Source organism: Microtus ochrogaster, chromosome 19, assembly GCF_000317375.1.
Source record: "Microtus ochrogaster isolate Prairie Vole_2 chromosome 19, MicOch1.0, whole genome shotgun sequence".
In the NCBI taxonomy this organism is placed as follows: domain Eukaryota; kingdom Metazoa; phylum Chordata; class Mammalia; order Rodentia; family Cricetidae; genus Microtus; species Microtus ochrogaster.
The window spans coordinates 5,539,393-5,560,811 of NC_022021.1; the positions used below are offsets into that span (position 1 = coordinate 5,539,393).

The window sequence follows — 21,419 nt, forward strand, 5'->3', positions numbered from 1 at the left end:
GTACTATCTAGTGATGACACTGCCATAGATCCAGCCGGCACATTGTCAACGTCACCATCACCGTCACAGCCACCGCTGTACTATCTAGTGATGACTCCGCCATAGATCCAGCCAGCACATCGTCACCGCGGTACTATGAGGCCCTTTAAGACGCAGCAGAGCAAGAGCTCTGGAGTGCTAATCTTCATGGGCATCAAACACTGCCTCTGCCTAAAGGGTTCTCTTGGGAACAGTTTACCACGATGCAGCTAGCCTGTGCATAACGCTGCATGCGAAAACTTCTCCATCTCCCAGCAGTCTCTGAGAGCTCGCTGAGTGCTCATGCACGGCTCACCACTGCTGTGACACTAACTGTGTCACCGGGACTGTGTCTGTGCTGACAATCACTGTAAGGCCCCTCGCCACATGGTAAAGGCTCAGTTTGACTTAAGGAACATGATGATCTTTATAAACTTTGAACGCTACTTCCTACAGTGTTATATTCCATACCATATACATATAAATATTATATCATATACTTGTAAGTGTAAATAATATAAATGTATGGCAAATACATTTTATAACATTATGACACATATTTAACAGTATATTTTAAAGTTAATCATATATCTGATTGTTTTTATTAATTCTACTTCACTCTTCCAATGCAGTTAGTTATAAAAGGAGAGATACTTGTATATTCATATGTTCGTGTCACTCTAAACAAACTACCCAGTCATAAAAAAGCTCTCTAATTAGATGATGTTTTCTGGCCTCAAGCTCCCAGTTCTGCTACCCCTCAGTCTTTCTGCAGATTTCAGTTTGAAAGCTTAATGCTCAGTACTAAGAAACATGGACTCTTAAGACCATTACTTGACAGAAAAAATAAATAAAATAAGGTCTACCATCAAAATTTAATTAAGAAAGTTAATTAACAGAGGCCCAAGGAGAGTAAATTTAGAATCCATCTGGATAAAATGAATGCCAAAGTTCTCCGGGATTTTGTTTTAAGAGTGATTCCGTAAACACGGATGGCTGTGTGTGACCTCACTACTTACCGGTCCTAGCATCTCACCCTGTACTGGGACAACAATTCTACTAATTGTCTATAATACCAGTACAGCATCTTAGAAAGGGCCTAAAGAGACACTATTTTAAATTCTAGTTCTGCAAAAATTATAACAGAGAAAGAGACAAGAGCTTGAATCCATAATGTTTTCCTCAAGAGTGGTAGTGATAGGTCTCGCTTGGCCTAAGGATCTAACTGAATCCCGCTTCAACGTCAGCCCACTTCAATGTTCTGACAGTCTATAGACAAGTTATCTAGAAACGGTGTCAGCTGCTGAGTTCACTTAAAGTGGGACCTCAAGTCGCATGTCCTGGTTCAAGAAAGGCCTGAGAAACCATTCTTCCTCTGGGCTTACTTCTAAACTTAACAGAGCTTCTAAACAGGCATAGTTTGTCCTGGCCGACCTGATGCTTTCGAGAGAGGAATGGAAACTGAGTCAGCCACACACTGCTTTATCAGGAGCGTGTGTGCCACAGCTCCAGGACCCTGACGGCAGGCAGGCTGCTGGCCACCACTCCGCCTTCCTGGCCAGATGTCTGTGGCTCGGCACCTCTGTCTCTACCCTCTCACTTGTGAGAATGACGGAAACCCCTACTTCATAAGACCATTTTAAAGATTACATAAGTCAACATGTGTAAAACGCAATAATCCACAGCAAACAAGCGCACTTCCCAGAGCAGCGCCGTTCCTGCTGCACCGGAATTCTACCTGGAAAGTCCGGGAAAGCAAAAGCAGCTTCGCACCTTTAAAATCTGCCTCAAACACCAAGACTTGACTACTGCGCAGACCCACTCAGCAGCAACGAGGCTCTCACAACGCGGGCCACACAGGACAAGGAAGTGAATTCTTTTCCAGGCCAATTCATCCTAATTTCCCTAAATTGAGGTGATATTTTAAGTCCACAACTTCCATCCCTCCCTTCTGCATAACTTGATGTAATAGAATCTAAACTCTAATTTTGTACTCCAGAAAGCACTGCTCCAGCTGTGAGGTTTCTGAACTACAATCCCTGACCTGCTACTTCCAGCCACCAAACACTTCAGGGCACAGCTCACGAAGACCTGACAAAAATCAGTTTGCCATCAGAATGCACAGACAGGCGCAGGCGCTTGGTCCCTGGTCACCGCACTCTGGGGGTAAGGATATACCGACGGTCCTGTCTGCAGAGGCTGTCAGGATGAGCTGATGGCCCTGCTCACAAGAGTCGAGCGGGGGAAACGCAGTGATGGCTGTTATCTTCTGGCTGTGTCCTCTGAGATCCAGAAGCTTTTCTCCTGTCTGAAATACAAGTAAGAATGTTAATAAACTTACCCTTTCTAACTTGAAGAGTCCTAAATAACATCAATAATAGCTATGCAGAAAATAAACATACTTGCCATCTAAAATTATGTGTTTGGAATTTAAACTTTTTTAAACAATCAAATACAATCTAAACAAATATCAAAAGCAGCTGTGAATATTTTTAACTATTTTCTAGTTAGTATGCTAGTTTATCATATTTTCATAGTCAGTTTAAAGAAATACTCTTTCCTGTGGTTTTTAGGAACTGTATAAGTTCTGCAGCAGTACCAACAGTTTACTCTGTAGAGAGAAAACAGAATCCTGACGATGCATGTGTGCACGTCTGACCTCTCTACAGCGGTGAGTGCAGAAGAAACAAGAGCACAGTGGTCTCCAGGTGTATTTACCCCAGCACCGTTCCCAGTTCCCAGCCACTCAGTGTCTCCTGCCAAGGTCTCTCCCTGACCTCCCAAGTGGAAACATACGATATATATACATTTCAGATCTTCCCGGGGCTTCGGGATTTCATGAATGTGTTTACAATACAGCAAGTCCTCAGCATCCACCATTTTTAGAAGCATGGATTCACCTCATTTTACTTTTCTGTTTAGAAACAGTAATGTAGGCTAGGCTTGCCTCAAATTTATCAGGAAGCTAAGGCTAGCCCCCCCCCCTTGATCCTCCTGGTTTCGCCTCTAGGATTCAGGTGTGTGCCACTATTTCTGGCCTGATTCAACCAATCTTAGCAAAATTACAGTTTTGTTTTGTTTTGTTTTTTAATGTGCGTGAGGTTGCGTGACAGTATATATCTGTAATCCCAAACTTCAATATACTGAAGCAAGGGGACAAAAGTTCAGTCTGGGCTAGACCGGGTCTCAATCAATCAGTCAAAACAGAATAAACTGCCTGGACTGAACATGAAAATACTTTTCTGGTCATTATTCCTTACAGCATTTGCACTGTGTTAGGCATGATATATATTTTGTAGTCACATGGACATCTGAGCCCTCAGTGTGGGGCAGGGAGGACTGGCGCCACCCGGTGGACACTGTGTGTTAAAGGACAGCTCCATCTAAGTAAGACCAGAGAAAGATGAGGACTGATAATAATTATCTTTGATTCACTGCAGAGTAGCTGACCACCTAAAGATGGTTCAGTAAGATAAAATCTCTCTGGGGCTAGAGAGATGGCTCAGTGGTTAAGAGCACTTGCTTCTCTTACAGAGGACCCAAGTCAGGAGACTCACCTCCAACTCCTAGGGTTCAAACCTCTTCTGCCCTCTGCAGGGACCCCCCCCTCTCCCCCTCCCTCCCTCCTCTCTCCTCTCTCTCTCTCTCTCTCTCTCTCTCTCTCTCTCTCTCTCACACACACACACACACACACACACACACACACACACTTGAATAAAGTTTTAAAGATTAAAATTTTTTTCACAAAAAAACCCAAAACATTTGTTTGTCAGGATGGAAAAATCTTAGAGAAACCATTCTCTCTTTATCATGAAACCTAGTCCCTGTTGCAAACGAGTATCTCTAACTAACCCTTGTCAAGTATTAACCAATCTCAACTGATGAACTGATGAAAATACACCAACATGCCCCACAAAGCATTAGTGAAAGCATGATAGTATTTAATTGGTACACACCTGGGCATTCCACACAACTATAATGCCATCATCGCCTGCAGATGCAAATCTGGTTTGAGAAAAGAGGCCACAAAGAAAAACCATTAGTGACATTTAAGTGATGAGATATTTGAATATAATATTATTTTAATAAATTATGTTTGGAAAAATGTGTATTAATGTCTGAAATTAAGGAATGTACCAAGGCTATAATACATAGATTAAATATTAACAATAATTTTGTATCTTTGTTCATATTAATATATTTGTACTGGCTTCAATATGCTGATCAAATATTAAATGTTGATATTATATTACTATTAAGAGTGGCTAAGAATTAATTGAGTTATTCCCTTGTCAGGCTTTGTGCTAACATTTTTTAATTAGTATACAAAGTATTAAGTCTCATATAGCACCTTCAAACAAAATTTGTTTTTGTTGATTTTTCTCCACTCCAACATCCTCCTTGGGTCTGCTTCCCTGTCACATGCTCTGCTGCCCTCCCACACCCTCCACACTCCTTTCCCCTCTTCTGGGCCCTTTCTAGTTTCATAGGTGACACCAACTCTCATATCTACATGGATTAAAGGCTTGGATCCACACGAAAGAGAACACGCCAACATTTGCCTCTCGGAGTCCTCATCACCCTGCTTTATCTAATACTTTCCAGACAAAGCTTTATAACTCCATTGTTTCACAGCTGAATCAAACTTCATTTGTACATATACAACAATTTCCTCACCCACTCATATGGTGATGGACACGTGCGATTATTTCCTTTCCCTGACATTTTGAATAATTCATCAGTAAACACGGATGTGCACATCTGTCTGTGATAGGACACAGAGTCCTTTGGGAATGCATCTAGAAGTAATATAACTAGGCTCTATGATAGTTCTATTTTTACTTTTTGGATAAGCCTCCACATTAGTTCCCATAATGTCTTTACGACCATTCTCTTGCACCCGCAGAGAACAAGGGCTCCTCTTTCCACACATCCTTGCAAGCATTTGTTGTCACCTGTTCTCTCGATGATAGACATTCGGTAACCGGGAATCTCATGGGGGCGGGGTGGGGAGAGATGCTCATGAGTGTAGTTTTAAGTGCCCATGTGTGTATGTGTGCATGCAGACACCAGAGGGGGACACTGGGTGAGTTCTTCATCACAGGCACACATAGCCATGTCTGGCTTTTTACACAGACGTGGGAGATTTGAACCCATACCCTAACACTCGTGAGCAAGTAATCTTACCCATGATGCTATCTCCCCATCCTCAAAGCAGTATTAATTTGCATTCCCTTGATGGCTAAGGATACAACACCAATCTCCTTTTTTATAAAATTCTATGTGTATATTTGAAACGTGTGTGCGCACATGCATATAGAAGGCGAAGGTTGGACTCAGGTGTCTTCCTGTACCTCTCAGACTTATCTTTTGAGACAAGGTTTCTCACAGAACCCAGAGCTCATCAACTGGCTGGCCTGCAAGCCTTGAGGATCTGCCTGCCCCCACCCTCCTACTGCCCGCGGTAAAGATGCACCTGACCCGCTAGACTTTTGTGTGGGAGCTGAGGATCTGAACTGTGGTCCTCGGGCTTATGCGACAGTCAGTTCATCAGCTGAACATCTTCCCAGCCCCTGGAGCACTTTTAACAATACTCATCGGCCACTTGCGTTCCATGTTTGAGAACTGTCTATTTCATTAGCCCACTCAACAGTTTGGGGGCTGACTGCATCTCTTTCCACATCCTAGGTACTAACGCCTGGCAAAGACTTTTCCTCCACTCTGCACCATCTGCTCACTTTGCGGAGAGCATCCTCTGCTGTGGGGAATGTTGGAGTTCCATCTATTCCCACCTCTTCATTTTCTGGACCATTCCCTGTGCTAGCAGAGTCATAGTGACCAAGCTCCAGCGCACTTGTATCTTGAAGTGTGTTCCGTTTTCCTCTAGCAATTTTAGTATTTCAGATTTTAAACTATGGCTCTTGATATATATTTTTTTAAATATTTCTTTGTACAGAGTGAGAGAGATGGATCTGACTTCACCTCTGCACAGGTGAGATCCAGTTTTGGTAGAACTACCTGTTGAACAGACCGTCCCTTACCATTTGTATACACTTTGACACTTTACGCCTACGTGAGTTTATTTTTGGGTTCTCTACTCCACGCCATTGGTTTACATGTCTGGTTTCACGTTGCCACGGTGAAGCTGTGTCAGCCACAGCTCTGTTGTATAATTCGAGGTCAGGTACATTAGAACCATGAAATCTTACTGGTGATATTTTCACTTACACTAACAAACATTCAGTTCTGCAAACTAACTTAACAAATGTTTATAATCTTGTAAATTCCATACCAGGTATTAAGGGTTCAAAGACAACGCACTGGCAGGATCACAAAGAACCTGCTGGAATGTCAAGGAAGCTACCAAGATGATTCTCGTTCCCCACTGGTTAAAACTGTGAGCAAAGCAGTCCCCATCAAATGAGCCAAGCTGAGAAGCAGACTCCGTGGACAGAATGACAGGCTAGGGATGGAATTAAATTTTATTATTTTTATTAAAGGTATTTAAAAACTGTTTTTAAAAGCAAGACTTCTCCTTTTAAATATAAACTGGGTGAGATTTGTAGTAGAGGTTTTCAGTGAAGATATTTCAAATGCACAGAGTTTAAAGAAAAAAAGTATGTTTGGGGCCATGAAAAGGAAGCTACAATAAACATTGCTGAAGCCCATCTCCTCTTCACCCTCATTCCCTCTACCCTACGTAAAGTAAAGCATCCTATACATAAATCCTATCAAGAAAACGATTTTAAATTACTATTCATCGTAGTGACTGTATTATAACAAAATCCAAGCGAGCACCGTTTCTAAGCAGGCGCCCAACACAGCCTGTGCAGCAATCAGGCTTTAAAGTTGTCAGCAGTAACTGAAGCACAGCGGTCTGTAGGGGGCGCTAATGACTCAGAACCGTACCGAAGCTGCCTTATTCCCATCTAGTTGAAGTCAGGCTTTCATAATCGGAGGAAAAAGAAAGCCAGCTATGTACTGCATATAGTTATCATCCCTTAACTTAAGAAATGATGTTCCACTAACAGCTTTGTCATTTAGACAGTCTGGTATCTCCCTCTGAGATCAGCGGTGGAATCCATAAAATCTCCAAGGTCCTCAGCCAAGTCCACAGTGCTGGTGGAGGCGGTATTAGGAGAAAGGATGGTCGCCTCTAGTGGACTTTACCCGACTTGGCAAGCACAGGTTCTCACGCCTGCCCCCCCAACACCTTCCTTAACCTTCGACGCTGAGCCTGGGACACACAGCTCATGCTCGGCTTCAGTCTCCTGCTGTCTTCATAGGCTCAGGAGATCCCACACTCCGTTCTCATCAGACCCTCATCAGATCCCCCACAGTTAGAGGTAAGAGATCAGATACAGTCAGGCAGCTGCTAAGTAATTTTCCATGAGACACTGTACTTTTTAATGGAAAGATTATTAAGCCTCCTTAACTAGCTAGCTAGAAGCACACAACGTTCAAGTCAAATGCATATACACTGTTTACGTTCATTTCAAAATGTGAGCGATTTACAAATTCCGGTGAGTTAAAAAAAAGAAAGAAAGAAAGAAATGGTTGTCCTAAGCCCATGTATACCTCAGCAGAGTAGCTGATTTAAAAATAGTCCATCAAGTTATGAACGCAATGTCCGGAAGGGGCAGGGGATATGAGAAGAGTTGGAAGTGGGGGACTGAGGGGCGGATATCATGTTGTACACACGTAGAAAACTCTCAAAGAACAAAATTTGAAAAAAAAAAACTTTAAAAACTTCATTTTTCTTTGCTTAATGACCTGTTCTCCAAAACCAAATACTCAACAGTACCTTGAGTATCAACAGTAATTGCTGGAAGCAAATCCTGAGCAGCTCGGCTCAGGGCTATCGATTCTCTGTATTATATAGTGAGAGTGGCGAGGGCGGGGCTCAAGGCTTAAGTTTGCTTTGGTATAAAACATCAATTTCTATTGATTCCCCAAACCCTTATAATTGCTTTTCTCCCGTTCAGAAAAGCTGCAGGTTTAAAATATTTTTTTTTCTAACCCTGATTTTTAACTTCTCATTATTGTTATCATGTTTGAATCTCACAGAGAGAAACGAGCTCTCGCCGAGGGACGACTGAACTGTTGAGAGATGAGGTAGGGAGCACTGCGCCTCAGACTGGAATTCAATCAGCAGCACACAAAGTTAATTCTAAACAATGCTCAGTACTAATGCATGAAAGCACAGTCAATTTTTCTTAAAGGTCAATTACCCACTCTGTAGATCATGCGGCCTTTCGGCTCTCTTATATATATTTTCTATGGCTGATTTATTTATTGGCCATTTCAGTATTTACTGTTGCTGCTCCAAAGTGGAAACGATGCTTTGAAAAGCAAACCAATTACTTTGCTGCACACTGGCGTCTCTCATAAGGCAGCTAACAAAGGGTCCGGAGGTCTTCTGTGGGCTACAATTATCATATTCCACTATAGAGATCAGCTGCTACAACAGCTTATCCAGAACCAAATCTGGATCATGCAGTCGGTCCAGCATGTACTCTATCTCCAAACCAGCAGTGGGATTCAACCCAAGCCCTCCTAATACTAAGAAACACTGCAACCCCTGAAAGGAAGTAACTAGCTGTTAATCAAGGAGTAACTCAGACATCAGTAAAACTTACTAAACAGTTCAACGAAAGAAAGGTGACTGCTACCACGACACTTTACCCGAGCTACCAACTACGTTACTAGAACCCGAAACCTTCAGCCTCCATTTACGATACTGAGAGAACAGCTTCTCTGTTACACATTGTGAGTTTATTGAGATGATATGCTGGAGTCAGAAAACCACCAAGGCAAGTCATCTGTGGTCCTCGTCTTGAGATCTCAAAGCTGAGCAAACATTCAGAAGTGTACTGTCCTTCGCAATCTAAGGCACCATCAGTTATAAACACTGTTATTCTGTGTACCCTGGGGGAGGGGGAGGCTGCCAATTATGTGATGTGCCCAAATTTCAGAAGTTAAAAATGGAGGAAATTCTGCTCCTTGGGATCTGTGTAAGGTATGTTTCCAGGACTGACCATTTATTTAGTACTGGATAGCCAGTTGGTTCTCTCTCTCTCTCTCTCTCTCTCTCTCTCTCTCTCTCTCTCTCTCTCTCTCTGCATTCCTTAGTTGCCTTCAAACCAAGTTCTTAGAAGTACTTTTTGAGTTAGGCATGGTGGTGCATCCTTCGATCTCTGTATTCAGGAAGTGGAGGCAAAAAGGGTGATAATCTTGAAGTCAGTCTGAATACATACTGAGTTCAAGGCTAGCCTGAGCTATGTAGTGAGACTCGGTCTCAAAAAATCAAAGAATGTACCTCAGTTGTAAAATGCTTGCTTAGAATTTAGAAAGCCCAAGTTCAATATTTAGAACCATTAAAATTCTTTAATAGTCTTTGTGATGACATAATTAAATGGCTAATAAAAATGACATACATGGAAAAACAAGTTTAACAGGGTGAGGCAGAGGCGGTTTAATAAGGAGCTACAGCCGACCTAGAATGCTCCACCTTCTCCTACGCTAATTATAAAAAGTAAATTTGTAACTAGGGAACCGCCTGTGTAGTCCGTGTACAGACACCTTATCCTGAAACCAGGCATCAGCAGGAACAGGGACGGTCCCCGTCCTTCAGGAGCTCACGATACAGCATTACAGATCCTACTACAGGGTCTGGACTGAGAGCCCACAGAGAAGTCTCATGGTGCCAGTGTAAGAAACAGCTCCCTCTAAGGCCTTCACTTTGAGCATCTCGATAAACCATGTTCTCATTCTTGACTACTGTATGCTGAGAACCGTAGAGCTTGACAAGGACCGACACCAAACAAGGCGGACTCACAAATAATCACTCCGTTCAGTATCTGTTACTCACGGGAAGCACTTTCAAATAGGTCAAGTCCTACAAGTTCAAAGGACTTGGCAAAAGGTGTAACCCAGAAGTCTAAACGCAAATCTTTCTGTACTCGGCATCTGTACAAACGGTAAGGATGTAGAAAAGCCAAGACACAGCACAGTTGTGACAATCCAGAAACCAGCTGTGCACTGCCTCGCTACCTAACTCACAAGTGCATTCTATAGCATGGTAGGTAAATAAAGGGATGTTGAATGGTTACTTCTGCAATGCCTAGGAAACAGATAAAGTTAAAATAGCAAATCACTATTTTCTTTTTTTAAAAAAAAAAAAAGATTTATTTATTATGTATACAACATTCTGCCTCCATGTATGCCTGCCTGCCAGAAGAGAGCACCAGATCTCATCACAGATGGTTGTGAGCCACCACATGGTTGCTGGGAATTAAACTCGGGACCTCTGGAAGAGCGGCCAGTGCTCTTCACCACTGAGCCATCTCTCCAGCCTGCAAATCACCATTTTTAATTGGTCTTTGCATACTAGAACTACTTGAAGGGACTCACAAAGACAAACACTCATAAGACACTGACATGTTTTCAGGAAACAAGGGGCCGAGGCCACTGAAACTTCACTGGTTTCCTCTAAACAGCACTTTTTTCTTGACCATGAAAAATGAGTTCCACGGGCGAGATAGCAGTTTGATGGGAAAGCTCCGTGGTAGTTCTCACAGCTGGCAAGGCTGGCCTACCCTAAGGGCGGCTGGGCAACGCGAGGGGGAAGGGTCAGGAGAGTAGGCCTCTGTCGAAGCAAATTGAGGAAGCTTTTGCTTGCTGTGGTTTTACCTCGGTTTGAAATTTGTAAGGCATAAGTTCAAAGCTTGACTTACAAAATAACCTGTTTCTTCACAGACACTGAGTCTTTCCTGAGGAAGCCGATCCGCACTCAGGTGTTGTTCTAAGAGCAACACCTCGCAGTCTTCTGAGCACTGGGTAAGGGCAAAGCCAGGGAGAACAACTACTGAGCTTGGTGTGCACCTTTTATTCCCCATTATTCGTGATTCTTATTCCACACATGGACTTTTTAGATTGGGGGGGTGGAGAGAATACTGATACTTTGCTCAGAATGTGCTGTTGAGACTTAGAATTCCTTCTTCATTCCTTACAGGGCTTGACAGCAATCAGAAATCCTCCCTTAGCTGCAGTTCCCCTGGCTATCTGAATGCTGTATGTCTGACTTTTTCTTTGTTCTTGAAGCCAACCTGCAGTTCACTGCATAATGAGTAAGAACACAGGCATGCTTGTTTGTCCAACTGAATACACTGGATTTCAGAACATCTGAAAGCCAACCTACACTCTGTGAAACAAACTTTAACTTTTCCACCCCCTGCCAAAGAAATTAATAGGAGCAGCACCCGTCCCCCTCCCCCCATCATTAATACTTCAGTATCTGACACCTCTAAAGGCGCTGCCTAAGGAACATTTAGTTTCATGGACTCAGGGGTCACATTCCCCTTGCTGTCTCCCAATGCTTTTAAGTTTATTATGAGAAGCAAGACGCAGGTAAGATCTATGTATTACGATTATCCAGACTCCTAAAGTTTCCTTTATTCTGCGCACTTGCTCTTCATATGTAGACTTTATCCCCTAGGTCAACCTAACCATGAGCTTCCCGAAGCATCCGTCTTCTCAGAATTCACAAGGAACTCAGTCCCCTCCCTTTGCTTTGCCACTTCTCAACACACCGATTGTTCTCTTCTTATGATGTGAAATAAGCCCACGTATTAACCACAGTCGGGTCCCTCATTAAGAACTTGCTGTTCTCTTGGTAAGATGCAGCCTTTAGAGACGCTGGAGAAATGACTGAGCAGTTAAGAACACCAACTGCTCTTGCAGAGGACCAGTGTTCAATTCCCAGCACCCATAGAGTGGCTCACGATTATCTGTAATTCAATTTCAGGGATCTGATGCCCTCTTTGGCCTCTGTGGTACCCAGCATGCAAGTAGTGCAAAGACATACATGCCAGCCAAATACCCATACACATAAAAATAAATCTGAGTTCTCTTACACGCCCTGCCATCACACACATGATGCTATCTATACTAATAAGTTTCGACCTCTGCTTTGAATTCGTTCATCACTGAGAACTCTTGCACGTGGGCATAAAGCACACATTACATGTCTATTTCTCTTGTGAATCAGCTTAACCTGTGAAGCTTCTGCCAACAAACCTATGGACACAGTTAAAAAAAATCTCTTTTCATCCCCTGCACATAAAAAGTTACAAGATCACAATTCAATTCTACTATTCTTCCTAGCCTCAATTCTTCTACGAGAAAGATTTTTTTCCCCAAAAATATTACTGATATCAATCCTAAGATGGTTTAAATAAGAAAAGCAGTATAAGTCTTGATTTTGGTCCTTTATCAATTTTCAAAATAAGGTTCATTTCTTAGCACTTCCTTACAGGAAGCAGTAAGTTCTCTTTTTCAGGATCATTATGAACACAGGATTTAGACTTGTGTGCAATTCCGCAACTGGCAGCAGTTAGTTCCTTATCCACACTCAAACCGTCTTTCGAGCCTGTGCACTCTAAAGACACCAAGACAGTGCTGTTCAAACAAGAAAGGGGAGAGTGGTTTTACCCGGACATGAAACAACTGGCTGGCTAAAAGGCAGGATTTAAAGTTGAAAAGTTATTACGCAAATTCCGTGTTTATCCCCAAAATTAACAATGCCACCGCATCAGGCAGCTACGATGTCCCCGCTTGTGACACTGTCTCAACCTTACTCACTTAGCTAACTGATTAAAACCTAGCCACACTTCTACAATAGTCAGAAGACAAAAACTATAACGAGAAGAGAGGGTGGCGAGACGCATGCTAAATGACAGCCATGCTTTAAGTCAGAGTACATTCCAAAGCAACAAGCAAATTTACAAGTCATTTGAGAACCCTGGACCAGAACAAGGTTTTGTCTCACTGGCATTAAATGGGCTTTAGCAAAATCTATTACAGTAAGTGAGAATGCCAGATGGAAGGCATAGACTTTAACAACTTACTCCAAAGCCTATTAGTAACTATTGGGCTACTGAACCTTGTGACAAAGGATTCTGCTTATAGCTTCTTCCAGGTACAGCTTCTTAAAAAGTGGCCCAAGGGCCCGCTTGACTGCTAATGCAATCTAAAAATTAAATGGTCTAAGATACAACATTGGAAATGTATCAGGTCCAAATAAGCACCTTCCAGTTCAAGAGGGGACCAGCTGTCCCGCTCTGAGGAATGTGCTTTCCAATGGCTTCCGGCTGTGGACGTCAGGATCATTTCAAACTCAGACCGGACCGGCTCCGAGTCTCCAGGTGCTAAGTGAGGTGTTAGAGTTAGGGGCCTCCTCTGCACAACGCCAACAAGGGAAGAGACACAAAACCTGTTTCCATCTAGAGGATGCACCCGACCCAACAGGCAGTCCTTCCTCTGGGCTTCCCATGGTGCAGAACCAGGTCTCATCAGCACTGAGACAGCATGCCCTGGCCGATTCTGCTTTGTCCTTTGTTCTCTCTAATAATGCACACATACTTAATATTATTATAGTGTTTCCATGGGAACCCTAGAATTTGAGACAGTTTAGTCTGCCTCCTTAATTTATTGCACTGTCTATGATTTTCAGTACAATTTTTAAAATTGTTTTTCTGAGACAAGGTGTTAGAGCTCCATATATAGTCCAGGCAGGCTTCAAAATTTCTGATCCTCCTACTTTGGCCTCTCTAATGCTAGAATTACAGGCATGTGCCACTTCCCTCAGCTCTCTGAGTCATTCTGATTACTGATTTCTATACTCTGAATGTAGTAAATGAGAAGAGATATTCTTAACTTAAAAATACCTTCTTAAAGGCAGAATACACTTTCTGTTCTCAGTGAGTTACCAAACAACACTGCCTTAAAAATTCAGCTTCCCCAGCTCCTGAGAAGCATCTTTTCCTGCAGCCTGGGGCTTCATGGGTCATCGGATTCTCTTCCAGTCATGACCACCTTCCTATATAACCTTGTCTGCTTCCTGGAGGAGCAAGGAATGGTCAAATGAGCGGCAGAACAAGCCAGTCTAAGAATGCGCTGTGAACTCGGTTTAGTGTTATGTGTCAGCGCTACAGCCGCGTGCAATTTCAGCACAGTCCATGTTCTGGAAGATTCTTGCTGAGGCTTAGCCTTCTGAAGAAGATCTCCCAATCAATATGACCCTCGTTCAAAAAACACCCAAGAAGAGAAGAAAAGGCAGCTGTCTGTTAGGTGATATATAGGATTTATCTGGTATCTTCAAAAACCAATCGAGAAAATTTTCCACTCACTGGTTTTAGGTGAGACACTGAGAAAACAAGAAAATCCTTCTGCAAAATTTCCAATCAGATGATATTATCTAAAGACCTGAAGCGTGAAACCTGGATTACAATAGCTGACCATGGAACGCCTACAAAAACTACAGATAAATAAATAAAAGGTATAACACAGAGAATTTATTTAAAAACTGGGTAAGTATTTTCCATAAATTAAGAATGCACTAACACAACAAAGATAATCCCAACTGAACAGTTAGAAAGAAAACAACCTATCAATAGGCACAAACATTTATTATATATTTTAAAACACTTTGGGGGCTGGGTGTATGGCTCACCTGGTACAATGCTTGTCTGGAATGCATGAAACCCTGGTTCAATCTCCAATGGGTGGGGGAGGGCACCAAACTTTAATGGTAAAAGCAATGAGATCTAATTATTTTCCTAATATTATAATTAATATACTTTTCATATATTTGTTAAATCTTTACTTTTGAGAATCTTTTGCTACAGAATAAATTTTTAAAGAACATAGAACTTCAATATTCTACAGGTCTGCACCTAGCTGACATGTTCACGAGATTCACCGTGAAATCACGTACTGTCAGCTCCAGCTTTTCCTACTTACAGACCACTCCTCTCTGCACCTAGCTGACGTATTCATGAGTGTCACCGTGAAAACATGTACTATCTGTCAGTGCCTGCTCCACAGCCACCACCCCACAGCTCAGCCCTGCTTTCAGATTCTTCTAGCTGTGGAATAATTACCCAGAGGGCATATCCTAAAGGACAGGCAGGATGAACGTGGAACCCTAACAGCCTGCATGAAGCTTAAAGAGTAGATCCTGAGAGTACACCTTATACTTATTACCTAATCTTGCAAACAACTTTAGAATTCCTTAAGGCCTACATAAGAGTGGCTATAAGTTATTATCTGGATGTCTTTAACCCAGTAACTTCCTGGGATAAAATATGACACATGAAACCTTCGGTTACCCAAAAATTCCACCTTTGCAGAAATGCTGTTCCCCACAGAAATGGTCATTTAAGCCATAAACAAATATTATACTTACAAAAATGGAGGGGAAACAAACATTAACCAAAGGCACAAGCAGGCTGTGCTATACTTCCATGCCGTGACTTGGAAAACGATGCAATCTGGCTAGTAACATGCATTAGAGGCAAATCTTTTCGAGCCATGGTCGAGACAGTGTGTAAGTATTTTGTTGACCTTGGCCCTTAGTTCCTAGAAGGGAGCCTCTGAACCCTTGAAATTTCCTTAGTGATAGAAGTGGCTTCAATATTCATGTTACTGGGCGACTCGGTGTCAGCTCTTAAATAATGTGGCCAGGGGGTGGGCTACGCTCAAGAGATGAGCCATGAGAAGTCTTGGGCTTCCTGATACCACAGGATAGCAGACAGGCTTTCCAGAAGTGTTGTGATTATGACTCACTGCACAGACACTGCCTACACAGTGACACCCCACTCAAAACTGCAAGTCCAACGTTCCAGTGGGCTCCCCCCTGGCAGCACATACAAGGGAAGGCAGCAAGCCCTGAGGACCTGGAGGTTCTGCATTTGGGACTTTCAGCCTCCCTTCATCCCAGGCTACCCATACCCAGCAGACCTTGAGGTCTAGTTTGGAATAAAGCTGTAACCATTCTATGATTTTTTTTTCATTCTGATTCTTTATGAGGTCCTTTCAATGAGTTTTCAAACCCAAGGAAGCAGCTGGGACTTGTAGCTGGCTGATCAGAAGTGCAAATGATATGGAAACACGGAGGATGGCTGGCATTTGAGGTGAGGGGAATGCTGGGAAGAACTCTACCTCTGAAATCTGGCCTCACTTCGCTCGAGTCAGAATTAAACTACACATGATAAAAAGTTTGAAAAGACAGCCAACAGACAGTGGCAGGAGAGTGACAGCCATCGTAGCTGCAATCATTCAGGAGCTCAAAAGAGAAGCAGCAGCCAAGTTACCAGAGGGGCTTCAGGGGCAGCAGAGCTGGGTCAGGTCAGGGTAGGCTGCAGCCCAGCTGCATAAGCTCATTCAACAGCTACCTGTCAATGCAGACTACATGTTAAGTCACTGAACTAAGTCCTAAGAGGAGGAGAAGAAGGAGGAGAAGCAGGAGGAGAAGGAGGAAGAGGAGGAGGAGGAGAAGAAGAAGACGATGATGACGACGGAAGAGGAGGAGGAGGGAAGAAGGAAAAAGAAAGAAGAAGAGGATGAGGAGGAGGAAGAAGAAGAAGAGAAGGAGGAGGAGCAGAGTCCTGACTCTCACGGCACTTCCAGATCTGGTCAGGAAATGACACCGTCAGTGACGTGACTGCAGCTAAATGGGCTGAGAGACAAGCTAAGCACTCGGCGCTCAGACCTCAGCACCATTGTCTCTACTTTTAGACACGGCAGACATCGCATGCGCTACCCAGGAACTGGAGAATGATGCAGGGCTTTAAAGAAGTTCGTCAATGACAGAAATTCAGGTTAAACCTTACTTTACCTTTCACTAAGCCAGCAGGGCCACCAACCAGCTCCCAAATCGTGACATGGAGAGTTATTATTAGTTATGAATGGTCAGCCTTATCTTATGCTAGTTCCACTAGCTCTTATAATTTATTTTAACCTGTTTCTCTTCATCTCATTTTGCCTCCGGGCTTTTTAATCTTCCTTTCCCTCTGTACGTCTCACTCTGTGTCTGGCTGGCTGTCCTAGGGTATCTTCCTTTCTTCCCCCCTCTTTCTCTTCTCTCCTCTTCCCCCAAGCCTAGATTTCTCCTCCTATGTATTCTCTCTGCCCACCAGCCCCACCTATCCCTCTACTGCCTAGCTTCATTCAGGTGCCTTAGGCAGGCAAGGTGAAACAGCAACACATCTTTACATCATTAAACAAATGCAGTGTAAACAAAAGCAACACGCCTTTACATAGTTAAAGTAATATCCCCCACATAAACCAATGTAAGACATCTTTGCCTAGTTAACGTGATACTCCACAACACGCATATTCTAGCATGTACCTAATATTTAAACACCGTATTAGTTTCTGATTTGACAGCCAGAAAATCAAATTCTTAAAGTCATTTGCTTCTTCTAAGCTAGTAAGAATATTTCTAAAACCTCATGACAATTTTTTTCTGAAATATCAAATAAAAAAAGGAAACAAACATAAGCCACAAGTCCCCATGTGACATGGGACAAGGTGATACTGGGTTTAAACAAATTTAAACATATTTTCATCAGGGTACAAAGTCCATTTCAACTTTCTATTAATGTTACTACTTTTAGTTGGTTGTGTTTCTCCAACTGTCATCAGATTCTTGTTTTTTTTTTACAAAAGATGAATTAATTTTGCAGTTGTTTTTAACAGAAACGCTCTAAACCGTCTTTCTGAGCAGCGAGCATTCGCGGGGTAAGTCCCCTACCTGTTGTCATCCAGCTGCACCAGGAACCGAACAATGTCCCGGTGCGCGCTCAGGACCAGCAGCTCAGTGTAGGGGTTCTGACTCTGATCCTCTCCTATCGTCTGCAAAGCAGCTTTCTAGTAATGAAAAAAACAAAGCAAAAACAGAAAGATAAAATGATTTACAACTGCACAGTATCCACATAAGAACAGAAGATTTTTAAAGCCATGGGATATTACTTTCTAATACTAATATAGATGTTCCTACAATATCAAGTGCCTAATTTGCCAGTTCTACATGTAACTATTTTTCTTACCAAAAATCTTAGTATTTTCAAGCCACAGTAAACTTGCAAACAGTAAATTTTATTTTGTTAAAGTCTCAATAAGCCTAATTTTAAAAAAATATTGGCCCAATTTAACTCAATTTTTTTTAGGAGTGTTTCTCCATCAAAGTTTGTTGGCGACCAAGGCGAACCAAGGCTCAGCAGGTGAAGGCACCTGTCACTAAGCCAAAGACTTGAGTTCACTCCTGGGCCAGATGATGGAAAGAAAGAACAAGTTGTCCTCTGTGCCCCCGCCCAGACATACACACACAGACACCCCACACACATATGCACGCACACAGACATACACACACACGCATACACCCATACACACATGTATACACACACACACACTCATACATACACACATGCACACACACAGACATACACATACACAGGCACCCACACCCCCCCACATGCTCATACACACACATACACCCATACACACATGTATATACACACACAGCCATACACAGACACCCCCCACATACACATACATACACGGAACCCACACACCCACCCACACATACACACACTGCCACACACACATACACACATGTACATACACACGCACACACACACACACGCATACAACATGTTTGGTTAGAAAGAAATCTACAGACTAAATGCACCAAACAGGGACCGTAGCAGCTCACCAAAAGCACTCAGAAGATGTCTGCTTAATGAACAAAGACAGCAACGAAATAATTCAGACTCCCGAGTTCAACTCCAGGCAACTGTACTGATAAAGGTAGTTCCAACAGGCAGAGTTTTATCTGGAAGGCCAATAGCAGACTCTTCACTAAGGACACACACCGTGTAACTTTGCAGGGTAAATCTTATTGACCCCACTTCTGGAGTCAAACCCCACACAATTCCACCATAAAAAGCTTTGTTCTTAAGCAGGGTTTCTTAAGCCTGACACAAGCGACATTTAGGACAAGATAAGTCTTTGTCACTGAGGCCTCTCCTGGTGTTAGGATACTTACCGGCAAGCCTCTTTTCCACACACTGCCTCCATCACACCTAACCATGGCCAACAGTAGACACTGTATTATCCTCGGGGACATTACCTCAGGATTGAGAAGAATCACTGAGATTGGAGGGCTGAAGTCATGTTCTTACACGTTAGGGAAAATCAGGGGTTCTGATAATATAATATTCAAGGCAGTTGCACAACCAAGGTACTTTTACATGGAAAAAAAAAAAAGTAAGAACCAGCATGCATTAAAGCTTTTGGAGAAAGACCACCCTGAGGTGATGGTTTTGTTTTTATCCTGTCTCCCTCTAGCAGATGCTCAGTTATGGAAACTGCTTCCCACAAGTGGGAGTTTGCCAGGCATGGCAGAACTGATTAATTAAATACTATACTAGCCAAACAAACATGTTAACTCAAATTGTCATATGTATGTTATATAGCCATTCAATAACCCACACTCTTCCATAACCCGAAGGATTCCAGAATCGTATGAAATAAGTGGTTCGATTCTGTTTTAAATCGCGGTGTCAATGACAAAGCTGAAAGAGTTAAAACTGCCAAGTTGTTCAATAATCCTAACTGTAAAAAACGCTTCCGATGAGAAAGAAAAGGCAACACAAATTGTTTCAGGCGGCACATGAAACAAATCTTAGACGCCAACTTGTTTAAGGTGGCAAAATCATTTTACTATTTCAAGTATAAGTTAAGTGTGACAATGAGACCGTGCACATACTAAATAAACAGAAATCATTTTCTTGGTTTCTCGAAAAGTAGCTAGTTCATTTCGCATTCCTTAAGCAAATGCTAGTCGATGTCGGCAAGAGGCATCAGTTCAAACACATTAAGGGAGGCAGTTGCCCCTGCTGGTTTGTAGTTGAGTCCCACTTTTCTAAAGAGTTGGCCCTTGAGCAACCCTAAATTCCCCGCCTGGCCGCAGACCTGCTTCCGGCGGCCCCGGCACACTCGCTCCGCCCCGCCCCTCGCCCCGCCCCGCCCAAAGGCCTGGCCCCGCCCCGCAGCCAGAACGGCCCGCGCGCACTACCTCGCCCAGGCCCTGCGGCTCGCGGCCTCCCCCGATCAGCCAGCGTAGCATCGGGCCGGGGCGTCCGCGGCCCACGCCGCGAGATCGACGCAACGCAGACGCCGGTGATGGCGCTCGGTGAGCCAGAAGCGAGGCAGCGGGAAGACAGAAGTCTAGTTCGGGAGCCGGCACGGAAAGCCGCGGCGGCGGAGGCGGAGGCGGAGGTTCCGCGGCCCCAGTGAGCACGCGCGTGGGTGCCGTGCGGTTGGCGCAAGAGCTCAGGTCGTTCGGGCGCCCCCTAGTGGACGTGCGCTGCGGCCACCACTCTGAAGGGCCAGCACTCGTCCACATCCCTATGGAATGCGTCCTAGGAAACCTCCCTGTTTCCCTAGAGCCAGATGGGGAAGGTGTGCCTGCAATGGACTTCTGCACTGGAACGGATCTAGTGGCGCTGTTATACACACACACACACACACACACACACACACACACACACACACAACTAACATTGTGTGCTACTGTACAAGTATTGCGCCAGTGCTGTCTACATAAATGCTCACATAAATAACACGTCCCTCTTTATAGATAAAGAAACTGAAGCGCTTTAAGATTAGGTAATTTGTCTAAAGATAAAAGCCAGTAAGTGGCCATGATGGAATTATGACCTAATCTGTAAATTTCAGAATCTTGTTCTTAACTGTTGCCTATGCTGTTTAAGACAGTCTTCCAGAACAGAAAGTAAAAGCCAAGCAATCCATATCCCTCCAAGCTGGCTTCCTCCCTCCCTGGCAACCGCTGCAGCTGCAGCTGCAGCTGGAACGCAGGCCTTTGCGTATGTTGCAGTACACTGAGCACCACTTTTAGCCCCAAACATTCTATGTCACCACTGAATTTTCCAGTTTTCTTAATAATCAGAGGACTGTAGCTATACACCATGGCTTTGTATCAAAAATTACCTGGATAGCTTTTGAAAATGTAGGGTCCAGGCTTCCCGGCCAAATTTAGAAAAGTAATAATATCCGTAGTTGGAGCATAGAAGTCAAGGTTTGGGGACAGTCCATTGGGTGAGTGTCTGGAGTGCAAGGCTTGAGAATTACTGATCTAATCTTTGTTACATACAAATGTGTTGGTTAAAGTTCTCCCATGGATGTGTATTTGTTAGGTTTTCAAATGAGGCTCCTTGCAGTAAATTTCTGTGGGGAAATCTATGTAAATGTCCCTTCCAGTGCATTAATATATAGGATATGGTTGCACGAAGATGCAATAAAGAATCATAAAAAACTACCACCTTTAGGGACAACGCAGAAAGGCCTAGGCAAAAATAAGACTGGGCTATATATTCCACTTAAATGTATTAGACGCAAGCACCTGCTCAAGTTGCCAGGACCTAGGGGATTCTGGGAGCTGCTGTGATTATTCTTAGTCCTTCTAAGTGCACTCTGCAAAAAGAAGGGGAAAAAAAATGCTCCCAAAGTCTGTTGCTTTTCACATCGCTGTGATC

At 43.3% G+C, this 21,419-nt stretch overlaps 1 protein-coding gene across 1 annotated transcript in view; it reads right to left on the reverse strand.

Moving 5' to 3' along the window:
• The window catches only part of Wdr41 (WD repeat domain 41), a 40,525-nt gene extending 20,446 nt beyond the window's left edge, over nucleotides 1-20,079 (reverse strand). Inside the window, exons 1-4 of the mRNA XM_013349635.2 lie at nucleotides 19,940-20,079; nucleotides 17,615-17,730; nucleotides 3,975-4,023; nucleotides 2,195-2,326 (exon numbers count right to left, since the gene is read on the reverse strand). Coding sequence (XP_013205089.1) covers nucleotides 2,195-2,326; nucleotides 3,975-4,023; nucleotides 17,615-17,730; nucleotides 19,940-19,990 — 348 coding nt within the window. The 5' untranslated portion in view covers nucleotides 19,991-20,079. The remainder of the gene's footprint in view (nucleotides 1-2,194; nucleotides 2,327-3,974; nucleotides 4,024-17,614; nucleotides 17,731-19,939) is intronic.
• Nucleotides 20,080-21,419: the final 1,340 nt, after the last annotated feature.